This window comes from Panthera uncia, chromosome B4 (genome assembly GCF_023721935.1).
Source record: "Panthera uncia isolate 11264 chromosome B4, Puncia_PCG_1.0, whole genome shotgun sequence".
NCBI lineage: Eukaryota > Metazoa > Chordata > Mammalia > Carnivora > Felidae > Panthera > Panthera uncia.
Window position 1 is genome coordinate 81703731 of NC_064809.1, and position 23232 is coordinate 81726962.

The following is a 23232-nucleotide window of genomic DNA, read 5'->3' on the forward strand; positions in this document are numbered from 1 at the left end:
GCTATGGACAAAGTTGTCCTGGGATGGGGCGGGGGGGGGGGGGTACCTTTGTTATGAGAAATGATTCCTTGATTAAGGGGAACATATTCCCACTCCCAGGAACTCCCCCCCCCCCCTTTTGATACTTGGAAACTGAAGACGATAACCCATCCCAGTCTGTACCACATCTGTGAAACACTTTACAGCGATGGGATGGAGGAGGAAAGCATGGATCAGAAGCTCTGACCCTCCTGCCTCTCTGGAACCTAAGGGGTAGCTTTCCATCTGGGAAGCCTTAATAAAGAGCACCCTCCCCAAATTTTAGGAAAGGAGAAAACTCAGTCCTCTCCTAGCCCCATTTCGGTTCGTTCTTCACCTATTTGGTCAGGGAAGTTTACCCTGAGCTCTAACTTTTTTCTTTTTTTCGGAGGCCTCAGCCTTCTTGCCCTGTTTTGGGTGAGAGGCCTGAATTTTTTTAAGGTTGGAGAATGACTGACCTGGAGAGGTTTCCCTTTCTTGGATTGGAGAGGAGTGGGGTCTTGGAGACAGCTGACCGGACCCTCCTCACTCTTCCTCCAGGGGGAGCTCCTGAGCCCCTGCCGCTGCGACGGCTCAGTGCGCTGCACACACCAGCCCTGCCTCATTCGCTGGATCAGTGAGAGGGGCTCCTGGAGCTGTGAGCTCTGCTACTTCAAGTACCAGGTCCTGGCAATCAGCACCAAGAACCCACTGCAGGTGAGATGCTAGGAAGGAACTTCCAGAGGGGGGCAAGGGCTTTCAGCAGCAGAATTAGGGACTCTCCAGGGAGCCTATTTTAACCGCTTACTTTTTCCTCAAAGCACCCCTGCCCACCATTACCATAATCTCCCGTCTGTCTGTAAGTCCTTCCTACATTTATTCACATTTATTGGGAACCATCTGTATTCCAGGTACTGTCCTAGGCACTGGGACAACGAAAAGGCAAAAGACGATAATGCCGAAGGTGATGATGATAGCAGACGTGTAGTTTGTTCTATGTGTCACACTGTTGGTGTGTAGCAACTCATTTAATCTTCATAATAATCCTATTAGTTATCTGCCATTATTATCCCCATTTTATTTTATTTTTTTATTATTTAAAAAAGTTCATTTTAGCGTTTGTTCATTTTTGAGAGAAAGAGAGACAGAGCACCAGCAGGGAGGGGGAGAGAGAGAGAGAGAGGGAGACACAGAATCCGAAGCAGGCTCCAGGCTCTGAGCTGTCAGTACAGAGCCTGACGTGGGGCTCGAACTCACCAACCGTGAGATCATGACCTGAGCTGAAGTTGGATGCTTAACCGACTGAGCCACCCAGGCGCCCCTTACTTTCCCCATTTTAGAGATGAGAACACTGATGCACAGAGATATTTAAAAACTTGCCCAAAGTTACTCAGCCAGTAAGTGATGGAGTTAGGATTTAGAATTCAAACCTAAATGGTCTGGGTTCAGAGCACTTGCCTGATCCTGTCTTTCTAACATAAGACAGACAAGTGGTCTCAGATGGTGTGAAAAGTACCCCATACGAGGTTTGATCAGGACACACAGGAGACAGATTGTTAATCCTGCCTGAAGGGTTTCAGGAAGGCTCTGGAGCATCTTCCTCTTCAGGGCCACTCACCACCTGGCCCTCTTTTTCTTTCTGTGACTTTTTGGAGCCCTTTTTCCCACACAGTGGCAGGCCATCTCCCTGACGGTCATCGAGAAGGTCCAGATTGCAGCCATAGTTCTGGGCTCTCTCTTCCTCGTTGCCAGCATCTCCTGGCTCATCTGGTCCTCACTCAGCCCTTCAGCCAAGTGGCAACGGCAAGATCTGCTCTTTCAGATCTGCTACGGCATGTATGGCTTCATGGATGTCGTCTGCATAGGTGAGGGCACCCCTCTCCCCCTTACCTACTCAGTGGTTTCCTCCAACTCACAGACTTAACTTTCCCTGCCCATTCCCTTAGCTCCATAGCCACAATTTTCTACCACTGGGAGCCTTTAGGGCTATCTTGGTGCCCCTCCCTTCCCTGCCTCTTCAGGTCTTTTGCATACCCTATCTCCTCACTCTGGCCTATATTTGCTTAAGTACCCCTGGCCTAGGTCTGGGCAGCAGGTGACCCTGGATCTCTTCTCCCTTTCGCTCAGGCCTTATCGTGCATGAAGGCTCCTCTGTCTACCGCATCTTCAAGCGCTGGCAGGCAGTGAACCAGCAGTGGAAGGTCCTGAATTATGACAAGACCAAGGACATAGGAGGAGACACAGGGGGAGGGACGGCAGGGAAGCCGGGCCCCAGGACCTCAAGGACGGGCCCCCCCTCTGGGGCCACCAGCCGCCCCCCGGCTGCCCAGCGCATGCGGACGCTCTTGCCTCAGCGCTGTGGTTACACAATCCTGCACCTCCTTGGACAGCTGCGGCCGCCAGATGCCCGTTCCAGTTCCCATTCTGGCCGAGAGGTTGTCATGAGGGTCACCACGGTCTGAAATTGAACTCCAGGAGCGGGGATCTTGCATCAGTGCATCGGCCAGAGATAAGCTGTCATGGCTGCTGGAGGTACCACCTGGACAAGGTGCTTGGGGTGCACTGCCCCCACCACTGAGGATCTCTGTGGGCAGCCTCAAGCTGGAGACATTGTCTGGCCTCTACTGCCCCTTGGGTAGAGACACCTGGATGACATACCAGCCCCCACTGATAGTTCCTCACGCTTATCCTGGGGCAACCAGTGGGCAGGTGGGAAGAGCATCTTTTCTTCCCTAGAGAACCGTCCTTACCTCAGCTCCTAGGGCCTCCAGCCCCCCCAGCTCCACCATAGTGACTTGGTGAAGGGGGACCAATGCCAGAAGAAAGGGGTTGTAGACGCCCCATTCCCCACCCCATGGCCACAGGGCAGCTGGCAATAAGACTAGTATACATTGACCTTCCGTTCCCTGCATGAGGGCGGGAGGGACCTCCCCCTGCTCCACCCCCCATTGCATGGGGGGAGGGCATAAAGAATCATTTATATGCACGTGGAGACTCCTTTCTCATCTGGGGCTTTTCTGGAGGGTTGGGAGGTGTGGGGAGGTTTCTCTGCAGAGGTTGTGAATCCCCAGTGCAACAGTGGGTTCTGAGTTGGAGCTGTAACTCCCACTTGTTGGTGAATAATTCACATTGGCTGCTAGGTGGCAGTGCTCAGAGGGACCTAAGGGGTGGGCCTGCCACCTGCAAGTTGTATGATCCAGAAAAAAAATCTCTCCGCCGTGGTTTTCCTGTCTACCTCATAGGGTTGGAATGAGGATAAATGAGGGACAGGTTGAATGCCATCACAAAGAAAATTAGTGATGGCATAAAAAGATTTCTAGACTAGCTGATGGTCCATTTATTTCAAATAGTAGCTGGTTAACAAATTCCAAAATGTGTTTTTTCATCTGGGGTTGCACAGAGCCTTGGAAATACGTGTCGAGTGTCATAATAGATACGGAAATATGAGGGGAAATAGATACGCAAGTGTGAAGGATGGTGGTTATTTGCAAGAATGAGAGCTCCCCAACCCCCTAAACATTGGGGACTGGGGAAGGATGGAGCTGTCCTTCTTCTTCTGGGGATCTTGTGGGTTCTATTGGTCCTTCCCAGGTAATGTGCTCACCCAGAGAAGTGGCGTGAAATGAATTTGGACTCATTTGGAGTGAGACAGACAGAATGTCCCAATGTTATGAATCTCCAACCCCAGCTTAAGCTATTCCTATGGAAGTTCAGGGTCACAGGTCTGATCCCGTGCCCCAGCTAGTGGTATTAACTGGAAGGTATTGCGCTTGGAGGCAGCAGCATAGAGAGCTGTTGTTTATAGAGAAAAGGTTTGGGAAGGACTGGTTAAAATGTGGGTCAGCCTGAGGCCTCCTCCCTTTCTCCTGAGGCCTTGGGGCTGTGTATTATATGAATGATGGTGTCTTTTAAGTGAACTATTCATCAGCAATTAAAATAATTACTTCATACATTGTTAAGTCAGATCCAGACGCCTTTCCTATTATTGGTCCTTTCCTCAGGAAGATTCTGTTTTGCCTCCTCCCTGGGGATGTTTTTTGGGGAAATGCTTCTCTACTAAAGGTCTACTAAAGGTCACATCCTTGCCTTGGAAATGGTCTTCTCCATCCTTCTGTAAAAGGGGTGTGTGTGTGTGGGGGGGGGGGGGGGGGTCTTGGCTGCTGTCCATGGTGCTGGCACCCAGACTCTCCTGGGAATGGAGGAACTGAAGCTAAAGGCAGGTTTGAGTCATCTGGAAGTACTGGAGTGTATCTCTTCTAACAAAAGAGAGGGAGAGAGATCAAAGAGAGGGGACAGAGGCCGATTTTTTTCCAGTGGGAAATTGTTTGCCTAGAGAGATAACCCTCCACATTCTTCACCTGGGAAGACAGAAGGGTCAGACTTTCCTGATTTGCTATTCACAAAATAACTGGTGGGGACCAGAAGGAAGACAGCAAATCAGAGTGACTACTAGTACCTATTCTGGCAAATATGACAGGTAGGTATGACATAGGTGGGGTTTCTTGTGCCAAACCTGGGCTGTTCATGATGATGGCCCTCCTTGGAAGCTTAGACACACCAAAGAACATATACACACAAATACACTCTCTCCAGTTTCATTCTGGGTCCTAAAATTAGGTCAGTTGAGACAGTATGTTTCCCTCCCTTTCAGTACCATTGGAGGTCTTGCTTGGTATGGGGGTTGGGACCAGCAACCAGTATGGTCCTCTCTCCTTCCTTTTTTCCAACTTAAAGAAATTCTAGTCTAGGAAAGGGGTCATGGGACTGCTGCCCTCAAGTGAGCAGTCCTACTTACCCAATGAGGAATGTGGGTGTACAGAGTTCTCATCACTGATTCCAGGGGACAGGGTGTGAGAGGAAGCTGGGCTTTATTCTCCCTCAAAGCTCAGATCTGCTAAAAATCAGGTCACTTAGGTTCAAGTTAAGCTTAGTAATAGAGGAGTGGGGGTGGAGATGGAGAATACAATAGAGAGTTGAGAGGAGGGACAGTAAAGGCACACAAACCTTAGTCTCTGCACAGTGCCTTGGGTATATTGTGCCCCTCTGTAGATCTTACAAAAATGGATACCCCCAGAAGGCCCAGTAGCAGACAATGTCTGTGGTCAGGTAGCCATGTCTAGGGCAGGGGGCCGATGTGGTAGGGGAGGAGGAGGAAGTGTGAAGTGAAGAAATCTCCATCTCTATCCAGCTAATCGGAATGGAGAGGAGCAGGAAGAAGGGGGGCAAGTCTTGACATGGGGAGGGGAATCTAGGCTACAGAGGGGCTGCTGGGAGTGTGCTGAGAGATTTATTTGTATGGAAGATGAGTTAATCTGTATACATCACAAGGGGAGAACTGTGCCCAGCCTCTCGGGGGGCCAGAGAATGCTGATTCAGGGAAACAGAGGCTCCTTCTGCCCACCCCCCTTCTGCCTCAGTGCCCCAGGGCTTCTGGCCACCCCCACACTCAGGTTTCATCCTGTCTGAATTCATTTCTGTGCATGTACCCCTGTCTTTCTCTGAAGGAAATTAGCTTGGAGCAACTTTTCCAGAGAGGGCAGACATCCTCCAGTCCTGGCAGTCCAGGTTCCAAAAGCACTTCCACCAGAGTCAGTTGCCTCTGGCCATCTCTGCAAATCCTGTGCTCCCCAACCCACTTTTATAGCCTAGCCCTTGCAGGTACTTTTCACCACCACCCCCTTAAATCTCTTCTAGGGAGCCAGACTTAGCTATTCCCTGTACAGACAGAAACGTGTTGGGTTTGTGATGCAAACCACTCTTCCAGGTGTCTAGACCTCCCATTGTTATGGAGGTCACTCCCAGGACCAGAGAAATCAAAGTAGGGGATTTGGTTGAGGGCCTTGCCTCTAGGACTTCTAGGAAGTAGAAGTGGAAGAGAAGTAAATCAAAAGTCAAGGATGAAACATTCGATTCTTTTATTTCAAAACTGTGAATATTGAAAAATTCCACATATGATAGGAAGGTGTAGGCAGGTACAGGCCCAAAGACGTCTCTGTCTGGGAACTAACTGGTGGGACAAGCCAACTCCTAATAGTGATTAGAGAGTCAAGGAGAGTTTTAAAACATCATAAACCAGGTGAGGGCACACTCTCCTTGGTAGGGGCAAGATGAGGAAGGAAGAGAGTAGACAGAGCCTGATAAGCTGCTTATCCCTTCTGCCACATGGTCCAGATTCAATCTGAGAACCTGTATGGAGTCACCCAATCAGGGATAGGCCTTGGCAGGGGATATAAAGACTGAATAAGGTCTCATTCTTCCTCTCAAAGAGCTCACATGCAAGGAGCCAGGTGCAGACCAGATGCACAATCACTTAGCTCACATGGTGATAAGTGCTTAGCCAGCAGCTCCTAAACACTGTAGAAGCCCCAAAAGGGCAGTGGTTGAGTCCTTCCCCAGGCCACCCAACATTATTAGTTAAAATTTGAGTTGGCCCTTGAAGGATACCTATGATATGACCAGAAGAAAGGCTGAGCAGACACAAGGATCATGGTTTTCTCAGGGCCTGATGGGTGAGGCCAATGCCTACTTCACACCTTGGTCAGGGCTGCCTCAAACAGTTTGCTATGGTCCCTTTAACCAGTCTGGTCAGATAGACAGGTTTCAGGGGGAATACATATCTCTTGGTCTTGTGCCTGATAGATCCCTGCAATGAGAGAAAGTGTGATGATGACAGCCTCCATCCACAGGACTATCTGTCCACAAACTGTAGGTTAATGCTCCTCTCCGGTACCAGGACAGTCCGGGTCATGGGTCTGACTGGGGCAGCACCGGGCTCAGGCTGCACCTCAAAGTGAGTCAAGATCTGGAAAGGGGAGGAAGAAGGCTATCACTATGGGAGGGGTCTACAATGGTGGGTGTGATTGGCAAAGGGCATTATTAGTGTTAGGTTAGTTGATGTTGAAATGGCACCTGTGGTCAGTAGAGAATTTCTTGGTTAATGAGGGTAAGGGATTATGGCAGGGAAAAAGATAGTCTAAATACCTTTGCTCACCTTCTAGATCTATAACAGGATTGCGATATTTCAGAGGATTAGGTTTACCAAGTCATATATTTTGCTATGCTTGTCAGAAGAGTTCATGGCTTTAGAGGGTTAGAGTCTCTCATGTCTAGATCACTCACCTGAGCCAAAGCCATTTGCAGTTCAAGCTCTGCGAGGCGTCTCCCCATGCAGCTGCGTTTGCCAAAGCCAAAGGGAAGAGATGCGAATGGGTGGGGGGCTGGACCTTCCCCCAGCCAGCGAGCTGGACGAAAAGAATTTGGCTCTGGGAACTGGGCAGGATCCCTTGAAGTGGCATAATGACACAGTGTGACCAGCGTCTGGTGGGAAAGGAACATAAACTTGTCAGTTTGGGCCCATGAATGCAGGGAGGGACATGGAAAAGAGGATACATGGATTGGAGCAAAGGCAGGCTCTGGTTGGTTATGGTGAAGTTTTCTGGGGCTACTTTTGGAATGATTTCTCCACTGTCCCATTTTATCCTAGAGAGAGGCATTCAGGCCAAAGGGAGGGTGAAGGGCTTATGTGGAATGTTTGAGAAGAGGACGGGGCCCAAGAGAGTGAGGGGATGGCTTAGCAAAAGGGATCCATAGGCTCTACTCACATTTTTGGGGATAATATAGTCACCCACACAAATGTCTTTGTCTGGGACACGGGAATTTCCAGGCACCACAGGGTATAGTCTGGATTGCAGAGCCAGAGGGAAACAGCAAGGTGAGGCCAGGACTTGTAGCCTCCCTCTCATCCCTCAGCCCACAACGTCCAAACCCATTCTTGGCCAGGAGTAGAGTACCATTTTCCTCTGCTCTCTCTCCCTACTCCCACTCACTACCTGCTTCCCCAGGCCTTCCCAGCATTTTCTCTAGCTCCTCCTGTCCTGTTCCCTCACCTTAGCACTTCCTTGACCACCGCCTTCAGCAGGGGTAGCTGGGATAGAGCAGTAGCTGAAGGATGGGCATTGGAGCCAGGGCCCAGGGCAGCTGTGATCTCAGAGTGGAGTGCTGTCTGGACTTCTGGGTGCCGAGAGAGTTCATATAGAGCCCAGGAGAGTGTATTGGATACCTGAGAGGACAGGTGAGAGCATCAGAGGCGTTACGAGTGGAGACCCAGTGAAGAGGGCAGAATATGAAGTAGTCTGGAGCTCAGGAGGTGTTAAGCCAAGCTGGCCTAAAGGGCCATAGTGGATCCCCTGCAGCAGCAGGGTGGCCCCTGAAACTGGAGAGGATAAGCTCTGGAAGTTGGGCTCCCAACAGGGAGGAGAACCTCACTGTGTCCACTCCGGCCAGTAGCAGCTCTGTCACATTGCCCAGGATGGACGGGGCAGGCAACTCTTCCTGGAACAGGAAGTAGGTCAGGTGTGCCCCAGATCCCACGTCCTCCTCAGGCTTTCCCTTGCTCCTCAAGGCTACCTCGGCCTCTCGCCGCTCCACGTGCTGCTGGGCTGTGTGGGGAGAAGGTACAGGGATGCCTCACCATCCCCGAACAGCTTTATGTTCCCCTATCCTCACTTCATTTCCATGCCTTACCAAATGCAAACATGTGGTCCCAGTCTCGGCAGAGGCGGCCCCAGGGTCCGGGCACGAGGCGGTGAAGCCAGCTAGGCATCGCCATGGTCAGCAGCGTGGACACAAATACCGATCCCACCGCGCGGATGAAGGTCTCTGTGTCTGGAGGCACTTCGGCCTCCAGGCAGCCCAGGCGTGAACCCAGGAGCACGGCGGCTATCCCTGGGCGCGAGGGGGCGCTGTCAGGGCACTGAGAAGCCCAGGCGGGTGCCTCCTACACTTGCCCCTGCCTTGGGACTCACCTTCTAGTCCAAACTTGTAAAACTCTCCTGCCACATCCCGAACCAGAGCGGGCGGCCCAGCGCCGCGTCCCCGCTGGCGCCGAAGACGCCGCACAAGGTCATGGACCACGTCGTCTAGGGTTCCGGCGTAGCGGGCGGCAGCTTGAGGCCGGAGGAGCAGCGGGGCCAGGAGGCTGCGGAGCCTCTGCCATTCTTCGCCTTCCCTACGGGTGTGCAGAGAGGGGGCGCATCAGAGCGGATGGGGGTGTGTGGGGGTGGCTGGACGGAGCTGGCTGCAGCGAAGATGGAGCGTGTTCGGCCGGGGTGGACAGAAAGAGACTGCCGCCGCTCCCCTGGGGTACCAAAACCTGCCCCTGCCTGTGCCCGCTTTCCATTCCCCTACTTCGTTACTCATTTCCTGCCCCGGAGGGGCCTGGGTTCCTGGGTAACTTGAGTCACAGAATCTGACATTCCACCTAGGTCCTGGTACCTTCGCCCCTTCGGCGGATTCCCAGGCTTTTGGCTTCAAAAGACAAAGAGATGGGCGGTGGGGCAAGGGCGGGGCTTTACCTGAGCTTGAGCGAAAATGGCAGGGGTGGGAAGCCCCATTTACCAGAAGGTTGAGGGAAAAGGCCGACCTCCCTCCACACCCCGAGACAGACTGTCTCCAGACCAGCCACAGGAGAGGGGCGCAGCAGGACGTTTGGGCTTTGAGGCCAGAGAGGACTCACGCGGTGAGCAGTCCGCAAGCCCGCTGGCGGCGGCGACGGTGCTCTGCCCAAGGTGAGAAGCTGCAGCGCTCGGGCCGGGGACCCTCCTGTCGCAAGAGCTGCTCGATGAGTGTAGGGGCCGCCACGTACACAGTGCGCACCTTCCCGAAGCTGGCCAACCACACGGGACCGAAGCGCGCGACGCCCTGCACCTGGGAGAAGGGGAGGCGGACACTGGAGACGTGGGCCGCCGGCATCCAGCTCGGTCCGTACCAACTCCAAGGGTGTTCGCTGGGCTGTGCAAGGGGGAGCTTCAGTCTCTTCACGAGCTCCCAGCTGGTATGTAGCCCTGACGCTTCAAACCTCTCCTCCTTCTCTTTTCCTCGCTTCACATCCCTAGGAAGTTTGAGTGTGATGGGCAAGACGGAGGAACTTTGCACAAAGCGGACGGACATTCAGGTTCTCTCTTAGGTCGCCCGGGGTAAACCGAGGCGGAGAGATCCCAAAGGTTCCTCACGTGGACTCTCTCTGGACGAGCCCCCAGCGACTGAATAGGAGAGCCTGTAGCTTTAAGCTGGAAACGCGGCTAAGGTACTGTGCGTTTCTGCCTCCCGAGCACTTGTTCTGGACTTAACTCGGCCCCAACTTCTACAGAGCAAGAAGGCGCTTTTTGAGCGCACTCTTCTGCTGGGTATAGGGATGGACTCCGAGCAGGTCAAGCCACTGCCGGCAGCCCCAATTTCTCTATAGTTCATGGGCATCTGTTCTCACTGGACCTCTTCCTACTTTCTGCACTAGTCTGTCCTTTCTAGCGTCGTCAAAGCCAATTTCTCCAGCATTAATTTCCAGGAACAATGTCCCCCCTCTACCTGCAGCTCGTGTAGCCGCGACAGACCTCCCTTGCAGAAAAGTTCAGCAAGGAAGACCGGCGTGGATGGGCCTGGGATGTCCGCCAAGCTCCTGGGCGCGGAGTCGGAGCCTCTGGAACCCAGTGAGGCGCTCAGCTTGGGAGCACGGTGGACGCGATGAAACACTCTGGAGGCGAGCTTGAGAGTCTGGGTCATGGTCTGGTTCAGGGAGCCCGTGAAAGAAAGCGCTTTTCCCAAGCACCTAGCTTTCTTGTTTGAACCCCTATTTAAGCTTTGGGAGGGATAGTGGTGACGCCCCCTCTTCAAGCTCCTCAGCCAATCTCCTCCCCTGAGTGGTCAAGTTGGGGATTGGGGATTAATACCCAGGAACAGTAGGCGGAGCTGGAGTTGCCTGGCAGCTCTCTTGGGTCTCATGTTGCAATGACCCTCTTGGGAGGTGAGGCCTGCCTTAGTTTCCCCTTCTGGGCTGGTGCCCCAACCCAGCAGCCTGAAGATCTCTTCCTGGGAAAGGCTATTTGGTGAGGTTTAGGATACTGAGGTACAGGGTCAGCCCCTAGTATTCCCACTTCCCCAGGGAGCCAGGCCCCCTTGGGCCCATCCTCAGGAATTCCCCATCCTCCAGCTCCTTCCGGACTACTGTAGCTGTCTCCCCAGTCTTGGCTTCTGGGGCTGCACCTTTTCTGGATATAAGCAGAACTTTCCCACACTACCACATCTCTCCCTCCCCCCTCCCATACCTGACTCTGGGCAGAGGGTGGGTGAGTTAATGGCTTAAAGTGGCTCCAGGAGCCTTCATCTTTGTTCCTCAGGAGGAAGGGGGTGGTGTTTTAGGTCAACAGACTCCGTCCTTCCAGCCATGGGAGTCTGGGGCTTGACGAGCAGAAACAAAGGAACTTTTGCAAGTTAGAAAAGTTCAGAGATTTCTCTGGGCTCCTGGATGGAGCAAGGGCTAAGTGTTTGCTCTGAACCTCCAGCTGACTCAGTCCTCTTTGGGGGGGGATTTCTAGTCAGCAGCTGATTTTCACTTTTAGCCTCAGAAGCCAGCATAGTTTAGTTCTCTGCTCCTCACTCCCCCACCCTGCCCCTACTGGGATCTGTGCCAGTCAGTTAGCTCTGAAGTTCTGGAACCGAAGGTCAACATGAAAAAGGAGAGGGTCTCTGTGCCCCCCGCCCTGACTCTCCTGAGACAGCAACAATAAAGGCAGCAGATTCCTCGGGTCAAGTCTCAGGCAGGGAGAGGATGGGGGAATGGGAGAAGGCACGGGACACACGCTCTGGTCTTTCCTGAGAAATAGCAACCCACGTATACATGTTATCCCCAGGACTGCAAAGTAACACAAGTGGACAGGCGATCTGAGTCTAGCAAGCAGTTTAGATGGACAGTGGAGAATTCCATTCATCACTCCAGCTGAGAAGGAGAGATCCCAGAAGGAGAAGGAAGTGCTAAGGGAGAGCAAGACCCCACATCCTTCCAAACATCCCTTCTGGTTCAAGGTCTTTTGACCTTCCTAGTCAGTTTCTTTTGCTTTCTGCTGGTGGTAGAGGGGCAACAAGGTGAGGTCAGGGGTAGTTGTGAATCCCAGGTTTCTGCCCTGGGCAGTTTCCCAACTTCTTTGAAAGACTGTCGCCTCTTGGTCCTGGCAGTCTCAGCTCGGAAGGTCCAGGGGTCAAGCTAAGGCAAGGTAAGCAGTCAGTGGCCAAGAGAGGGGGGATTAGGAGTCACTGCCTGGAGGGTGGGATCCTGTATTCTTCGGAAGATGGCTGGGAAATTCTTGCCTCCATTGCGTAAGACTTTCTTTCCCTCTTCGGTTGAGGTGCCCAGGTGTCCCACAATGGGGTCTTCAGTCTGGGAAAAGGAAGAATCCAATAAATCCTTGCCCACCTTTCAGGTTGCCCCTGGCCCTGAGACTCCTATCTCATCCCCCTGGCACTGAGCTGGGTTCAAAGACTACAGAACCACTCTGGAAAAGGCCTGCATCTTTGCCATTTCCTTTAGGCCACCTACTTACCAGTTCCTCCAGAGGCACACGCTCAAACAGGGGGTGCCTTTCAAAATGGGTGCACATCCAGTCGTGTAGCTCCAGCACATCCGTTATGGTATACACCAGCCCCTGCACAGGCAAAATCACTCTAGACAGGGGGCTGCATGCAATTGAGCGGGGAGCTGATGGGAGAGGTGGTGTGAGTCCTACATGCACCCCCACTGAATCCTTAGTGGAAGGTCTCTGAATAGGCCACTCACCCCACCCTCCCTCCTACTCCCGACTCACCCCGACTCTAAGCACGTAGGCATATTCTGCCAGCAGTGTGGGACTGATGATTCGCCACTTGTGCTTCGTCCGCTTGAAATGTGGGTCAGGGAAGAGGAAGAACATCTTTGTCAGCTGTGAGACAGACATGCATCGACAGGGTTGAAAACCTGGCCTCCGTGCCTCACCTGCCTACCAACCTAACCCATGGGGGCCCCTCCCCACCTGGCCCTTGCGGAAGAAGTTAGGAAGATGTTTCATGGCATTGCTACGGAGACAGGCGATGTTCTGGAAGCCACCTCCAGGAGCTGCTCGTAGGGCCCGAATCCGGTCCTGTACATAGTCTGAGACTTTCACCCGGATCTCCAGACCCAGAATCAGTGTGTCTGGGAACAATGGTGATAGTTCCACTGGGCACAGAAATAAGAATGGAATCGTCAACCTCATACTGGTGTTCATACACTGGTTTCCATACACCTCATACATGTGCAGGGTTTTCACACACTGTCTCATTTAATCCTCGTAACACTCTGTGGTAAATTGTGAAGATGACAAAACTGAGGGTCAGAAATGCCCAAGGTCTTAGAGCTAAGAAGAGGCAGAACTGGAACTTGAACCAAGGTTTTCTGCCACCAAGTACCATGCTTTTCCTCTCTCTGTCACGCTGTTACCTCTATGGGAAGAACTAAAAATAGGGGTGCCTGGGTGGCTCAGTCGGTTAAGCATCCAACTTTGGCTCAGGTCATGATCTCACGGTTCATGGGTTCGGGCCTGGCGTCAGGCTCTGTGACACAGAGCCTGGAGCGTGTTTTGGATTCTGTGTCTTTCTCTCCCTCCTCTGCTCACACTCTCTGTCTCTCTCTCAAAATAAATAAATAAACGTTAAAAATAAAAATAGAGAAGTGGCCGGGCATGCACGACTGGGACGATACAGACAATACAAGAGTAACCTGAAAACATGGGAGTAGAGCAGAAAGAATGAGTTCTGGTGAATAAGGGGGGAGGGGAGGAAGAGTGGTGGAATCCCTGAGAAAGACAGTTCAGGATCACTGGCCACAGTGACTAATCTCTGACGCTTGTGCTGACCAGCTCACTGACCCGGCACCTTGCAGGTGAAGTGGCTCAAGTAGGGAGTGAGGCCGGGGTGGGGCCAGACAGGACAACAACCCAAGTTCTAAGAAGCATTTGAGACAACACCCTCCCTTCTCCAGGGCAAAGGCCACAGACCCCGAGTACAGGGAAGGTAGAGGCTCTCCACACTGATGTCACAGCACTGGTGTCTGGTCCGAAGGGGAAAGGCCAACTATGGCCCCCACCAAACCTGCTGAGGTAGCAGAACCCAGGCATTGCCTCTCCTTGCCCTAGAGAAAAGGCCAGAATGTTACCTAACAGGCCACCATAGCCACAGCCTATGTCTGCAAACTCTACTTGGGCCGGAGCTCTCTCTTCATTCTTATCCTTTGGGTCATCATGGCTCTTATTTTGAGTCAGTGGAGCGAAGAACTCTGGGTATAGCTCAGACCAGTCCATATCCTCTGGCTTCACAGGGCTATTGGAGAGAAGACAGGAGAGACATGAGAAGGTGGGTCATGCCATTGCAGAAGTGGTACTACATGTGTGTGGGCGAATATGTAAGGGTGGGAGGTAAATGGAAAGGGCATTTCTCAAAAATTCTGTTAACAGTGGGCCCTGTGGTCTCTAGGAGACACAATGGAAACCACCCTTAACCCCCAGTGTGAATCATAGGCCCATCATGAGGCTCATGATTGCTGACCTGTCCATCCTCCACTTCTAGGAGTTGATGTGACTCCGGTCAGGCAGCTCTCCTTTCTGGGGCACAAGTTCCCCTTCCCCCGGAGACTGACTGACTAAGGCACTGGGACCTTACTCTTTTTTATGTGCTTTATGGTAAGAGGACAGAGTAAGGGGTGGGCGGGATTCATGTATATGTTTGTCTTTTTATTAAATCCGATCAACGAAACCGAAAGATGGAAACGCTATTCTGCCTGCATCACTCCAGTCTCAGCAAGTTACTCTCTCTCCCCAGACTTGGGCCGCCACTGAGACTACCGCCAGAAGCCACGCCCCCTCCCAACCCTCCAACTCCGCCCCCGCCAAATCTCCGCGTCCTACCCCTAAAGCTGACGTCACTCTGCCGATTATCCCTTGTCTGAGACCCTGCTGACCGTCCCAGCACAGTAGTCTTTCCCAGCTGCTGCGAGCTGCTGCGAGCATTCCTCCCTCCTTTGCCTCCCGCTGCTCCCGTCCCCCTCACTCACTACCGCAGCGTGTGGTCTGCCATGGGGTTGGAGTGAGCACGTTGCCGATAGTAGCGCTTCTGGGGCTGCGGGGCCTCGGCTCCTGCCGCGTCCCCAGTCTCGGCTCCCGCCATGATCCCGGCTCCGGGTTACTCCACTGAACCCACGTGGAGACCAAGGCCCGAGTCGCACGATAATGACGCATTCAGGCAGGTTGTGAGCAGACCCCGCCTTTTAAAGACCCAGAGTGAATTCGGTGGCCCTCGGCGCGGAGGGCCGGAGGGGGTCAGAGCCCGAGGACGCCTTTGAGGCACCGGTCTCCTGCTGGGCTGGCAAGGCTTGACTTGGCACCTTGCCTCTTTGCTTAGCCCGCTTCTGCGTGGTCTGGGTTACCATCCTAGTTGCAGGCACCTATGCACCCCGCAAGTGAGAGGGGTCCCAGGACCCCGCTTCCTACACAATTGATCCTCGCTCCACCGCCCCCACCCCGTACCCGGGTCTCGGACCAGTCCGCCAGGGCCTGCCCCCCGTGGTTCGACGTGGGCCCCGTCGGGTGTCTGCTGGGGACCGGAGCGGGAGGGGCAGCTCCTCATCCCACCTCCAGGAAGTCAAAGTGCAGGAGGGAGGGCGGACTCGGGGAGGCGGGGCTCGGTGCCACCGAGGAGCCGAGTGGACCCGCAGCCCCCCACCCCTACCCCGCCTCAGATCCGGGATCCCAGAGCTGGACGCGGTGTCCGCGCGCTCTCTCGGCCAGATGGCGGACCCCCGCGCAGATCCTGAATCAGAGTCCGAATCCGTGTTCCCGAGGGAGGTGGGGCTCTTTGCCGACTCTTACTCGGAGAAGAGCAGCTTCTCTTTCTGTGGGCACGTGCTGAGCATCACACAGAACTTCGGCTCCCGCCTTGGAGTGGCCGCGCGAGTGTGGGACGCGGTGAGGAGTGGGCGGCTCTGGACGAGGGTCCCAGGGAGGTCCAGATCCCCGACTCCCCCTCTCCCATATGGAGCCGTCCCCGCAACAGTTTTTTTCTCTCTCCCTTTTTTCCCCCGTAGGCTCTGAGCCTGTGCAACTATTTCGAAAGTCAAAATGTGGATTTCCGAGGCAAGAAAGTGATCGAACTGGGCGCGGGGACGGGCATCGTGGGGATCTTGGCTGCGCTGCAGGGTGCGTGAACTTCGTGGCAGGAGGGAGTGGCGGGGACTGGGTGGTGGAGGAATAGTCACTCCCTGGATTCTTGGGAGAAGGGAGTGGTTTGCAACCAGATCAGTCTCTTTTTAACACAGTGTGTGTGTGTGTGTGTGCGCGCGCGCGCGCGCGCGCCAGAGAAAGCACCCAGGGTAGTTGATTTGGGGGCCGGAAATAAAAATCGGGCAGGCTTTAGAGGAAGGAGTTGTTTCCACCTTTTTGCTCTTTGTGCTTTCGTGGACAATGCTGTCACTTAAAACCGCCTTTGCGGTTTTTGTCAAAATGCATATGTGGGGGGGGGGACTCTGTAGGGGGAGCAATCTGCATGTATTAAACCTCAGGAGTGCTTTATAATTTTATCATGAATATATTTTAGATTTGTAAGGCTTTGACTGCTTGAGAGAAATAAGCTTGAGTTTCTGAGGGTTAGGGTGTGTTTTGTGGGAAGTGGGGTAGGAATTAGGCACCACAGACTTGGGAAAGGAAAAGGGAAGGGAAGTTTTGCTTCACTTTTGTCAAGAACCCGAAACTACAAAGGAAACATTTCCTTAATTTATAATCTAACAGACAGGCAAAACCTCACACCCAACACACTCATTTAAAACACTTATGATGTCAATGCAAATTTCTTCATTCATGGGAATACAACTAGGTCACTTTCAGGGAGGTCTTCCCAGAGGCAGGCATTCATTCTTCTCTTCACTCAATCAGTATGTACTTGGAGTCTTCTATGTTCCAAGAATCATGCCAGGTATTGGGATACAACAGTGAGTAAGACAGATTTCCTGTTCCTGAAGAGCTTATGGTCTAGTGGGGAAGGTAGAGGAAGATGTTCCAGTACTGGAATTATGGTGATGTATGCACAGAGCCAGTGGACATGCTCTGGCTATGTCTCCCTTGACTCCCTGGGAATTCATCAAGGGAAAGCTCTGTCCAATGAGAAGGTGAACAGTGTGAACACAGCAGGCTCAGAAAGAACCAAGGGAGTGTTAAGAGCAATTTTCCACAACGGATGAGCAGACGAGAGGTGTGCAGTTATGCTAAAATGGGAGAAAAGTGTGGAATATGGATGGGAACACCTGTTTCTATATGCTCGAAGACTGGCTTCACCTCCTTTGCCCCTGATTCAGCTGCCAAGTAAGAAATCCGGGTGTCATCTTGTGCCTTGCCCTCTCCCACTCACATCCCTGCAATCAGTCAATCCTGGGGGTCATATGTCCTTAATATTTCCCCTACTGTCTGCTCCTCTTCCTCCCATCTCTAGTTCAGGCCACTTCCCTGGGTTTTCACAAGTGTCTTCCAGCTTTCCCCTGGGAAGTTTAGCATGCCTAAATTAGATCTTGTGATCCTCCTGAACCCAGGCTTCCCCATCCCAGTTAATCAAACCATCATCTCCCCAGTGGGAAACCTAGACATCACCTTTGACATACATGCCCCTTTTTCTCACCCCCATATCCATTACTCAACTCCTACTGATTTTATGTCCTAAAAGCCTCTTGAACTTCATGTTTTTCCATTGACACTGATGGTTCCTCAGTCCATGCCTCCACCGTCACTTGCTTGGATTACTACATTTAGTCAAACTTGTCTTTCTGCTTTGAATCCTTGCCCCCACCTAGACCTCTGCCCACTCTACCCAGCAGTCAGAGTGATCTCTTCAAGAATGCAGTTGTACTTACCTTTCACCTCCATCTTTCAATGACTTCTTGTTCTTTCAAGATCAAACCAACACCTGTAGCATGGCCTCCAAGGTCCTGCCTCCCTCTCTGGACTCTTTTTGTGCCCTCCCTCCCTTCTTGTACTCCTCGTGCTACATCTTGGCCTTCTGTCTGTGCCTCAAGTCCATCTTGATGTTCCCATCCTTGGAGCCTTCACACAGACTACTCTCTGTTTGCAGTGCTTGGATCACCTGGTTAATTCATACTCATCCTTCAATGCTCAGCTCAAACATCCCTTCCAAGGGAAGGCCTCTTTGATATCCCCACCTCCAGGCTAAGGTGGGCCCTTGTAGCGTATACACAACTGTGCTGACTGGTTTCATTTTAAATTTATTGTTATTAACCTCAGGTGCGTCCTTACCTGCCACCCAGCTAGTCTATTACACTTCCCTTGCTTACCTTTTCGCTTTCAAACCTGCCAATGCCTCCTCCCCCGTCTTCACCCTCAGCTGATGACTTTCTTGCCCATCTCTTCTGATTGCTTCTATTTTCTCATAGAAAATGTCCACATGTTCTTATCACAACGTCTCCTCACCTGTCTATATCTTTTTTAAGGGTTGCCTTCTCCCCTGTTACCATGGATGAACACATTGTGCCCCTAGTTAAGGTCAAGCCCTCCACTTCTCACAAGACCCCGAAACTTCTCATCTGCTCAAAGACATTGTTCCAGCAAACCTCCTCCCCACTCCCAGTCCCCCTGCATTATCAGTTTTTCCTTGTCTCTGGAACATTCTATGTGTGTGTGTCTATGCATGCATACACATCTATATCTATATCTATCTATCTATCTATCTATCTATATGGTATATTTTCTCCTATCTCAGAAGGAAACTGTTGGTTGTCCATATTCCTTCAGTTACCACCTCATTTCTCTGTTCTGCTTACAACAAAACTCCTCAAAAGAGTTACTTGTCATTGTCTGTAGTACCTGTCTTACTATTCTTCCCTCCATCTGTTCCACACTTCCACCCCCAGTTGCAGGAGTCAAGGTTGTGAGTTTCATTTCCAACTTTATTTCCAACCAGAGTCGGCCATGAAACCACCTTACTTGACTTTGCAGCATATGACTGCCCTTCCTCCTTGAGATGCTTCCTTTTGTTTCTAGAGTACCACACCTCTGCCTTCTGCTTACCTCACTGGCACTCTTTTCCAATCTCCTTTGGTTTCTTTTTATCTTGACAAATGGAAGTTTGAGTGTCCCAGGGCTCAGGAGCAGTCCTTTGACCCCTTCTGTTTTCAGTCTACACTCACTCCTGAGCAATCCCATCACCTCATGGGTTTAAATAACCTTTCTGTGCTGATGACTCTATAATTCCCTCCTTTCCATCTCCAGACTTGTTTATAGAACCTCCTGCCTACTGATATCTTCATGTGGTTGTCTGGGGGGGGCATGTCATGCTTAGTGTGTTCAGAAAGGAACCCATGATCTTCATGTCTGGTCCTGCTCCTCCTACAGCCTTCCTTCTCTGAGTACATAGCAATTCGGTCTTCTAGCCAGTCAGGTCAAACATCTTGGACCCGTCCTCAACTTCTGTCTCTCTCTCTGTAGTATTTCGTATCCAATCTGTCAGCAAATCCTGTTGACTGTACCTTCAAAATCATTCAGGATCTGACCACTTCTTAGATGTTGCTACTGCCCTGGTTTAAACCACCATCACCTCTCACCTGGGTCACTGTAGCTGCCTCCTAACTGGTCTCTGGTTCTGGCCTTACCCCTCTGTGGTCCTTTCTCATCATAGCAGCTAGAGTGATCCTTTTAAAAGATATTTATTTTTAATGCTTATTTCTTTTTTGAGAGAGAGATAGCATAAGCAGGGGAGGGGCAGAGAGAGAGAGAGAGAGAGAGGGAGACACAATCTGAAACAGGTTCAATCTGTGCTGACAGTTCAGAGCCTGATGCAGGGCTCGAACTCATGGACTGCGAGATCATGACCTGAGCTGATTTCGGATGCTTAACCAACTGAGCCACCCGGGCACCCCCAGAGTGATCCTTTTAAAGCTGAAGTCAGTTTATGCCATTCTTCCACTTAAAATTCTCCAATAGCTTCCTGTCTCAGTAAATGCCAAATTTCTCACAGCCTCCTTACAAGGCCCTGGTGAGGATCTGGCCCATGCTTTCCTCCTCACCTACTCTGCTCCAGCCACCGGCCTTCCTGTGGACACACTTCTGGTGCAAGGTCTTTGCACTTGCCAGTCCCTCATTTGGTACATTTTAGCCTGAGAGGTCCACATGGTTTGCTCCATCATTTCCTTCAGGTCTTTGCCCAAACATAATCTGTGTAGTGAGGCTTTCCCTAACCACTCAATTTAAAATCACACTCCCTGCCCCCTCCCATAAGCAGTTCTCCCCTTTCTCTGCTTAACGCTTCACCATAGCGCCTATTACCATTTGATGAACAGTGTCATTCCTTTTACTTGTTTCGTTCATTGTCCACTTTTTGCCACTAGACCATAATTCCCATGAGCGGAGGGATTCTTGGCTGATTGGTTCACTGCTGTATTCTCAGCACCTGGCATATAGGCACCTAACAAATATTAACGAAGAAAGGAATCCTTAGTACTTCCTGTTCTGTAACAGTCATCATGATCATGATTAGTTTTGCAGTACCTAGTGTAAAATAAAACTCAAAACCTCTGAAATAAAACCCAAGGAAGGCTGAGGTTTTATCTTGCTCACCACTATACTGCCAGAACTTAGTGGGTGCTCGATACCTGTTATTTCTTGCATGAATGAAGCTTTCTGAAGTGCTAATCTGATTATCTTCACTCTCTGCCTCTACCTATAAAACCCACCACCCTCGGGATCAAGCCTGAGTCTCTTCAGCATGTCGTCATTATTCTCTTGTCTTGACACTTTTCTCCTCCCTTCCACATGCCCTAAGATTCAGCCTTCCTTGAATATGCATGCCTCTCACCACCAGGCCTTTGTACTTTCTGTTCTCTGCTTGGAAGGCTCCACCTGACTAACTAACTCCTACTTGTTCTTTAAGGCTTGCTGAGGTCATGTCTTCTGGGAACTTTTCCCGACCCATGAAGTTTGGTTTCGGTCAGTAGAGGCTGGGTGCGCAGCCCATGTCCAGCTTGGTCCTGCCCAGGCTTCTGCTGACAGCTGATTGTTGTGTGTTGGGCAGAGAGGTTGAAGATTAGCTCAGAGGGAACGCTGATGTTATAGAATGTAATGAGAACGGCAGTGGGTGAGATGGAGGTGAGGGTAACTAAAAGCCAAAATGTTCACTTTGGGCTGTCAAGACACTGTCCTCTAGGCCCTGAGGTCTCTGGATCTTCTGGGCAGGAGCCAAGACCCCTCGATTGGTCCCTCTGACTTGCATTTCTCCTCCTTCCTCTCTCTCAGGGGGGGATGTTACCATCACTGACCTGCCCCTGGCCCTAGAGCAGATCCGGGGCAACGTCCAGGCCAATGTGCCGGCTGGAGGCCGGGCCCAGGTCCGCGCCTTGTCCTGGGGGATTGACCAGCATGTCTTCCCCGGAGACTATGACCTGGTGCTGGGGGCCGATATCGTGTACCTGGAGCCCACCTTCCCGCTGCTGCTGGGCACCCTTCAGCACCTATGCGGGCCCCATGGCACCATCTATCTGGCCTCCAAGATGAGAGAGGAGCATGGGACAGAGAGCTTCTTTCAGCATCTCCTCCCCCAGCATTTCCAACTGGAGCTGGCCCAGCGGGATGAGGATGAAAATGTCAACATCTATAGGGCCAGGCACAGGGAACCAAGACCTGCTTGACATCACCCTTCTGTTCCTCTGAACCCCTTGTCCTAAGAAAGAAACTGCCATATCTCCAAAGCCATAAACACAAGGAAGAAAAGTATGGGTTTCCCTCGCCTCTCTCTTTCCTCCTTTTTTGTCCCCCCCCCCCCCCAGATGCTCTTAGGCAAGCGCAGGAAGGTGCCTGCTTGCTAGGAGTCTCAGAGCCCTAACAGCACTGGGTTAGAGCACAAAGGAAGTCCCCAGCTCTTGTTCTCAGAGGAGGAAGATAGGAGGGTGTCCAGGATTTCTAGGGGCAGGGGAGGCATATGGGAGGTGAGAGCAGTGGCTGCAGAGAGACTGTCACTGAACCTTTCTGCTCCTGCTCCAGGAGGATGGATTCCAGATTCTAATGGAATTTCTTTTAAAGGGAAAGAAGACCATTTCTGCATCCAAAGAACTCTGGCTTTTGTTGGGGTGGGGGTGGGCGCTAGGAAGGAAGAAGCCTCAGACCAGCCACTTCTTGCTTCTAGAGTCTGGTGGGACCATGGCCCTAACTGGGTCAAGTCCTCCCTGCCCTGAAGCCAGGGATAGGCAGCAAAGTTGTCCTTTGGACTCTAGCTTCTTTCATCTATTTTCGAGCTAGAGCCCTGACCACTAAGTACTAGGTTCTTCTCATCTTTGATTTTTCTTTAGGTTTCCAAGTGCTGTCGGTCCTTCCTTCCCAGCATGTTTTGTCTTCACCTCTATTCTCTCCCTGCTGTGGTGTCTCTGCTTGGGGCTCTCTTTACATACTCCTTGGGCCACATAACACCTCCTCCGGCCTCCTGGCCTTCATTCTCTCCCCTTCAAGCCATTTATCAAACTCTTGTGATCTTCCAAAATCAGCTGTGACTGGCTTCTGCTGCCTACAGCAAGAATAAGCGCCTTGGCTTGGTGCTCAGTCTATCCTGTGTGACCCCAAACCACCCTTCCATTGCATTTTCAACTGGTTTCCTACATGTACTGCAACCCCTGGGCAAATTACAGATGTCTACTCTGTTCCCTAAATCCACACCCAAACTTCCTGCTTTCTTCATTCTTTTTGATGATTCCCTGCCTGGAAGGGCTATTTCTACCTGTCAAAATCTTTATTACTCTTAGCCTCTTTCCTGAAAAAAGATTTTACTGAGCCTCTTGTTTGGATGTGATTTCTTTCTCTCTAGAGACCCTGTCACTGTTCCTCTTATGGGTATGTCTTGGGTGGTCATTGGTACCGGTTCCCTATTTTCTCGCCATTAGATTACCTTGGAGGGTAGGGCTGGGGTTTACTCCTCTCTAATTCCGTGAAGCGTAGCACACCTCGCGGCATATGGTAGATGTTCAACAACTATTTTGCTCATTCAACAAGCATTCACAGGGTTTGTTGAAGGGACTCCACCCCTACCTCCTCCCTAGGCCACCTTTGGCCAAATTTCTGAACCCACCCGCCTACCTTGCAGTTTGTCGTGTCTTAAATATATAATGACTGTGAAAGATGAATGTAAATAAAGAAGCATAAAGTGTTGCCGCATGTCTTGGATTGTTATTTTGCGACGACTTTGTCTCACGGTTTGCGTTATTTTCACCGAGAGCGGGGAGGGGGGGCGCGGTAATTTCCTTGCGAAATGCAGTTGCGGAAAGTGAAGCCGAGTTGAGGAGCGTGCCCACCCCCGGTCAGCAGGTGGCGCTGCCCTCGCTTGTCGCGTTGAAGTGGAGAAGTTTGGCCCCGCCGCCACGCC

The 23232-nt window shown here is 51.7% G+C and overlaps 4 protein-coding genes across 4 annotated transcripts in view; 2 read left to right on the plus strand and 2 right to left on the minus strand.

The window, feature by feature from the left end:
- The window catches only part of MARCHF9 (membrane associated ring-CH-type finger 9), a 28385-nt gene extending 24425 nt beyond the window's left edge, over nucleotides 1-3960 (plus strand). The window contains exons 2-4 of the mRNA XM_049626695.1: nucleotides 529-714; nucleotides 1670-1862; nucleotides 2125-3960. Coding sequence (XP_049482652.1) covers nucleotides 529-714; nucleotides 1670-1862; nucleotides 2125-2459 — 714 coding nt within the window. The 3' untranslated portion in view covers nucleotides 2460-3960. The remainder of the gene's footprint in view (nucleotides 1-528; nucleotides 715-1669; nucleotides 1863-2124) is intronic.
- A 1943-nt stretch (nucleotides 3961-5903) lies between these two features.
- Nucleotides 5904-10625, minus strand: LOC125919261 (25-hydroxyvitamin D-1 alpha hydroxylase, mitochondrial). Its single transcript, XM_049625859.1, has 9 exons — nucleotides 10360-10625; nucleotides 9512-9702; nucleotides 8802-9004; nucleotides 8521-8721; nucleotides 8263-8435; nucleotides 7884-8056; nucleotides 7599-7677; nucleotides 7117-7314; nucleotides 5904-6799 (listed from the first exon to the last, which is right to left on the minus strand). The coding sequence occupies exons 1-9, from the start codon at nucleotides 10552-10554 to the stop codon at nucleotides 6686-6688; spliced, it is 1527 nt and encodes a 508-aa protein (XP_049481816.1). The 5' UTR covers nucleotides 10555-10625; the 3' UTR covers nucleotides 5904-6685.
- A 1088-nt stretch (nucleotides 10626-11713) lies between these two features.
- Nucleotides 11714-15058, minus strand: METTL1 (methyltransferase 1, tRNA methylguanosine). The gene is made up of 6 exons (XM_049625866.1): nucleotides 14888-15058; nucleotides 13994-14157; nucleotides 12834-13018; nucleotides 12630-12743; nucleotides 12369-12470; nucleotides 11714-12205 (listed from the first exon to the last, which is right to left on the minus strand). The coding sequence occupies exons 1-6, from the start codon at nucleotides 14998-15000 to the stop codon at nucleotides 12050-12052; spliced, it is 834 nt and encodes a 277-aa protein (XP_049481823.1). The 5' UTR covers nucleotides 15001-15058; the 3' UTR covers nucleotides 11714-12049.
- Nucleotides 15059-15557: 499 nt separating this feature from the next.
- On the plus strand, nucleotides 15558-23221 carry EEF1AKMT3 (EEF1A lysine methyltransferase 3). Its single transcript, XM_049625867.1, has 3 exons — nucleotides 15558-15797; nucleotides 15917-16028; nucleotides 21120-23221. Exons 1-3 carry the CDS (start codon nucleotides 15621-15623, stop codon nucleotides 21509-21511), a joined length of 681 nt encoding a protein of 226 aa, XP_049481824.1. The 5' UTR covers nucleotides 15558-15620; the 3' UTR covers nucleotides 21512-23221.
- Nucleotides 23222-23232: the final 11 nt, after the last annotated feature.

Coding starts and splice junctions, on each gene's coding strand:
- METTL1 (XM_049625866.1), bottom strand. CDS start 15,000: ATGGCGGGAGCCGAGACTGGGGACGCGGCAGGAGCCGAGGCCCCGCAG. Junction 12,744..12,833: donor ACTTCTTCCGCAAGGGCCAG/GTGGGGAGGGGC, acceptor TCTGTCTCACAG/CTGACAAAGATGTTCTTCCT. Junction 12,206..12,368: donor GTGTGCCTCTGGAGGAACTG/GTAAGTAGGTGG, acceptor TCCTTTTCCCAG/ACTGAAGACCCCATTGTGGG.
- EEF1AKMT3 (XM_049625867.1), top strand. CDS start 15,621: ATGGCGGACCCCCGCGCAGATCCTGAATCAGAGTCCGAATCCGTGTTC. Junction 15,798..15,916: donor CCGCGCGAGTGTGGGACGCG/GTGAGGAGTGGG, acceptor TTTCCCCCGTAG/GCTCTGAGCCTGTGCAACTA. Junction 16,029..21,119: donor GATCTTGGCTGCGCTGCAGG/GTGCGTGAACTT, acceptor CCTCTCTCTCAG/GGGGGGATGTTACCATCACT.
- LOC125919261 (XM_049625859.1), bottom strand. CDS start 10,554: ATGACCCAGACTCTCAAGCTCGCCTCCAGAGTGTTTCATCGCGTCCAC. Junction 9,703..10,359: donor CGCGGCTACACGAGCTGCAG/GTAGAGGGGGGA, acceptor CCCTTCTCCCAG/GTGCAGGGCGTCGCGCGCTT. Junction 7,678..7,883: donor GTGGTCAAGGAAGTGCTAAG/GTGAGGGAACAG, acceptor TCTGCAATCCAG/ACTATACCCTGTGGTGCCTG.